At 38.4% G+C, this 5,000-nt stretch overlaps 1 protein-coding gene across 1 annotated transcript in view; it reads left to right on the top strand.

Moving 5' to 3' along the window:
• Positions 1–5,000, top strand: part of LOC138032470 (GATOR2 complex protein MIOS-like) — a 45,204-nt gene that overhangs the window by 14,626 nt on the left and 25,578 nt on the right. Inside the window, exons 13-16 of the mRNA XM_068880194.1 lie at positions 580–718; positions 3,321–3,383; positions 4,430–4,504; positions 4,739–4,779. Of these exons, the coding sequence (XP_068736295.1) occupies positions 580–718; positions 3,321–3,383; positions 4,430–4,504; positions 4,739–4,779 (318 nt within the window). The remainder of the gene's footprint in view (positions 1–579; positions 719–3,320; positions 3,384–4,429; positions 4,505–4,738; positions 4,780–5,000) is intronic.

A 5,000-nucleotide genomic window follows, 5' to 3' on the forward strand; every position in this document is an offset into this window, starting at 1 on the left:
ATTAATATCCCATGAACATTTAGCAAAGAAATTAAGAAATTGCTTTTTTTGCCATCAAAAATGGGGGGTCGACTTATACATGGGATCGACTTATACACGGGTAAATACGGTAAATAGTTGATTGTGAAACGATCCAAGTGCACAAAGCCACTTTCTTGTCTCCCTTCTGATCTCACCAGAGTCTGATCATGTTATATATATTGCTTATTATCTTCCTGTGCTTAGCCATGTGTCCCAGTAATTTAAGTGTCCATTTTTATCTCAAAAATGTCTTACCTTACCTCAGAATTTTGCAATGGTCAAGTTATAGCATCATCTTTCACTAGCTTGTATATCCAAGGGACAACTGACCTCTGCTATTTTATGGTACATTCAAAGTGAAATCTAGCAGTGAAAATTCTGGCATGTATATGCTGAGGGTCAAGAGGTTTATATCGGTCGGTAATGAAAAAGGTTAGTGCCACTGTGAAGGAAATGGAGTCCATGGACTGGTTGCAGGCTAGTCTGGAGTTAATTCAGGTTTTAAAGATTTTATCAAAAGCAGTGTGAAGTAAATTCCTTAACAGAAATAATTATTAGTTGATGACTATGACGCAGCCACCTCCTGTGACGGCCATTACAGCCATTTCATGGAGCCCAAGCAGATCAGGTTTACTAGCAACCATTGGAAAAGAAAGCCCTATTGTACAGCTGTATGACATTCAGCATACTTCAGTAGGTACTGATGATTCAGTCTTGTCTTCAGTTTTGTTCTTAAATCCCTGGCCTGCAATTAAAAGGAGCATAATGTCTCACAGTCTGATCTTCTGTTGTGGTAAAGACTGGATGTATTTCTACTTTGATTGTGCTGTTGTCAGAGCTTTGGCTTGCTGGCGAGGTTCACCCCTAGGCCTTGGACCTGCTGGATCCCAGCAGACTGTCACTCCATGACATACATTTGTAGGAGCAAAGATGGCACAGTCGGTTAGTGTGCAGCCTTGACGCAAGAGGTCCCAAATTCGATCCCTGGATCTCACTTCCTTGTTTCAACTTCTTTCCTTTCAGTGTAGCTTAAAGTAACTTTAAATACCCTTAAAATGGATAGAAAGAGGGGGGTTAAAATGAGCGCACCGTCGGCTTCCTGGGAGAATACCCTTGCTCTAGAAGGTAAAGGAATTACTGACGTTAAAAAAAAAAAAAGGAAAAAAGGCATACGCATAGATTGGCACCAAGGCCATGATGGAACCAACTGAGAAGATGTGTAGCAGTCCCTCTTCTTCGTTTAGGGAGTAGACTACAGTTATTTTCAGCCCAAAGAGGCATGTGGAAGTCCAAAGCTGACAAGAAAAATGCAGGGATGGGGTAGTGGTGAGAGCACTTGCCTCCCACCAATGTGACCCGGGTTCGAATTCCCAGACTCAGCCTTATAATGTCGGTTGAGTTTGTTGGTTCTTTACTCTGCAACAAGAGGTTTTTTGCTCCGGGTTCTCTGGTTTTCCCAGAGTGAAATCACTGGGAGTAAAACACCCAACATTTGATTTGATTTGCATTAAATTTGTTGATTTCAGTGTACAATGCCCCCAATTAGTTCTTCGTAAAGTTGCTTTTCTTTTTGCTAAATTGTCTTGTCTTTCTCGGGATGGACCTTTGGGGTCCTGACCTCCCTTCTGGCAGGCAACAGCTGGGAACTATGCGTGGAGGAGGTTGTAGCTTTGAACTCTAGCAACATCAAGACCCAAGGTCTTAAAATAACTGACCAGAGGAGAAAGTGCTGTATTCTGGTCTTCTTGAATTAGGACTTCAAATCATAGACCACATCTTGCAATCCTTAATTCAGACTGAGTGTTTGTAACCTTTGTAGGACATTGAAGAACCCACACACTCATTGCAAAGAATAAGACACAGAGCTCTTGGTGTTGTGGTCTGTTCTATTCTCTCCATTATGTTGTTCCATAACTCAAGAGACCTTAATTTGCTTTGTGCAATAGTTTCAGGATGTCTTGATTTAAGGTCTCGGTAAAGGCAAATTTGGGTGTCTCACATAAAGTTTTTGTTTTTGCAAATCTTTAATCGGTGGGCTGTGAAGTATACCTTTCCCGAAAAAAATTCTGAACAATTAATTTTAAAACCTCTAGAATCGCTTTTCTTTCTTTCCCACCATAATCTGTGCTCAAAAAAAGATTGACGTATCATGTCAATCACACATGAAAGGATTGGGTGTCAATTGGCAGCCTTCATGCACGATATGCTAACTTTGTATGTGTCTGAACGGTGATTGGCTTTCAAGAAAAGGGCGGAGTTATTCAGCAGACAGTGAACTGCATGGAAAACTTCAAGCTCGATTTTCTAGGGGTTTATTTTGACACCAAAATTGTTCGGACCTCCTTACCTGACGGGTTTTAAGATATCACGCTTCCAAATTTTCGGCTCTGATAGATGATTGTACTACCCCCAAATACTGTACACATGAGGAAGTGTTTGTTTGTCTTCGGAGACTGATTTTATGGCACTTTTTCTGCCCAAATTGAGTATATGAGATTGAGACATTCAACTTTGTTGCGTGATATTTACTTCAATTCCTAACATATCACACTGTATTAATATATTGGAGTGCATTCAAGATGCAAAACAGTGTCGTTATTTTCGTAATAAAGTGAAGGGGCAGGAGCTTCTGCAGCAGACTTGGTCATTCTGAGTTTGAGGCCTCAAAATTAAATGCCAATATTAAGTATCAAAAAAACTAAAACTTTCTTCAAATAATTCAATCTACTAGCTTTAATATAATATATAGTTTGACCCTATACAAAAAATAGCGACGCCACAATTTCATTTTTCTGCAGACACCTCATTTTCCTTTACAGAGACCTTAATTGTTGCATCAAAATGTAATTTAATTTCAGTGGTAAAATCTGCTCCCAGACCGGTTCAACTGCTACTTGTAAATAGTTCGGTACCTATAATAGTTTATGGCACTGCAGGGAAACCGAAAAACATCCAAGAAAAATATTTGGGCCACTTTGTTTGAAGCGTACTAAGTACTAAGCACTCGTTAACCTATCTGATGTCCTGATATTTAACGGATGCTTTGAGCAACTCAACCCTGAGATTTAAGTTTTATTCAGATTGTTTCTTTTGTGGAAAAAAAAAAGTTTGAAGCTATAAGTTAAACTTAGTATGCAGAAGTTATATAAGACATCCATAGCAGTCATCACATTTTAATGTAATGCTCTCAATGCAATCTTTAAGTTAGAACTATTATCTCATTTGGCCAGTCTCCAAAAATTATTATTGATCGAAAAAGGTTATTAATATTCAGTTTTCTTATCATTAATATCTTTTAGCTTCACCAGTTTATGGCGTTGGATATGAAACAGAACCATCCTTTATAGAAAGGAGTGTACAACGTAAGATCTCCCTTCTCTAGTACGTCAAGTAATATTATAATAATTATTAAAAATTACATGACCACTCCCCTTGATGTAATGTTTAAAAACAAGCAGCAGTGTTTTATCGGGGTTTAAAAGCATGAAGCGTAGCCAAGTGTTTTAGACCCGATGAAACACGTGCTGCAAGTTTTTTGAATGGCAAGGCTGTTGCCTAACAGGAGCTCAGTAGCCTGGGGCTCCCAAGGAATAGCTCTGGGCGCCTTAATTTTTCACAGCAACACCTTTCACTTCATATGTTGGGCTCCTAAGTTCTAAGCGTTTAGCTCTGAGGCCCCCTTTAAAATTTTCTTAGGCAGCAGCCTTGGAACGGCTTCAAAAGCATACCACGAAGAGCGTGTCCCTCTGGACTCAAAACAATGGTTCAAATTGTGAGGTAAAACTATTAGCATACAAGAAAAACAAGCTATGCCTTATTGGTATTCTTTATGTAAAGAATACTAACAAGGAGTGTTTTATGAGGATATAAAGCTCATACACATGACGTTTTATCGGTGTTTTGATAGGCTGTTAGGCTCATGAATTATTAATGAGTTTTTGAATGGAGTATAACTCCAAGTTATGTAATGATTGACATCAGCAAGCTTATTAAGGCAGATTAGTTGTCAAGCCAGGAAGTTGAACTTGGGGTGCTTTCAAATGCCCTAAAATGCCCCCAGTTGACAAGTAAAATCGTGTCTCTCTCAGGGGTCAATGGGTTGATAAGCTTAATGGTTTGTGATGATAATCTTGAATTACTTATAAATTTAGTTCCCCTAATCTGTTTGTGTGTTTGACAATGTTTAACTTAATGTTGCAAAACTTGACACTACACACATACACACACCTGTCAGGCAACCACTTCCATTAATTTTAAGAATAACAAAACAATTGTTTTGTTATTCTTGCTGGACAGTGGACACTAATTAAAATTAATGGGACGGGAGTTGTCTGACAGGTGTGTGTGGGTGTGTACTGTCAAGTTTCTCAACATTAAGTTGTACATTTTGTATTTTGTAATTTGATAGCCACACGGACAGCTGTTTCGTCCTTTTCATGGCACCCTTCTCAGGAAAATCATTTGCTTACAATATCTCCTTCAGGTGAGTTCTAAAATCATCATTAAATGGAGATTTGTGTTACAACATGTCTTGTCTGCAAAAAAAATTTGACCTCATAGATTAACTTGGCCTTGTGCATCTTCGTGTTAGTGTTTTACATTCAGTTAAGTTTAGCTTATAGTTTTGTTTTTGTTATCAGGTAATTTTTTTTAATCCAGCTGTGTCAGCGAATAGTACTTGTAATAATTAATTATTATTGTTTCTCATATTTAATAGGTCACATACAAGATTGTACAATATTTGAAAGAATATCAGTTGTGAGTTAGCTTTTTTTGTTGTAAATTATCATTGCTCTTGTGGTAATGATTTGTGATGGCCTCATTGCACAATGGCTGTTCAATGTCATTCCCAGGGTCCTCTCTCTTCCTCTCTTGAGAAAGTACCCTAGCTGGTCACAGGTCTGCTTTTTTTGCAGATTCCAGAAAGATAATTGAAGGGAGGGGCAGAATGGTTAGTTTTTTGTTGCCATGGATCTCTT

This window comes from Montipora capricornis, chromosome 1 (genome assembly GCF_036669925.1).
Source record: "Montipora capricornis isolate CH-2021 chromosome 1, ASM3666992v2, whole genome shotgun sequence".
NCBI lineage: Eukaryota > Metazoa > Cnidaria > Anthozoa > Scleractinia > Acroporidae > Montipora > Montipora capricornis.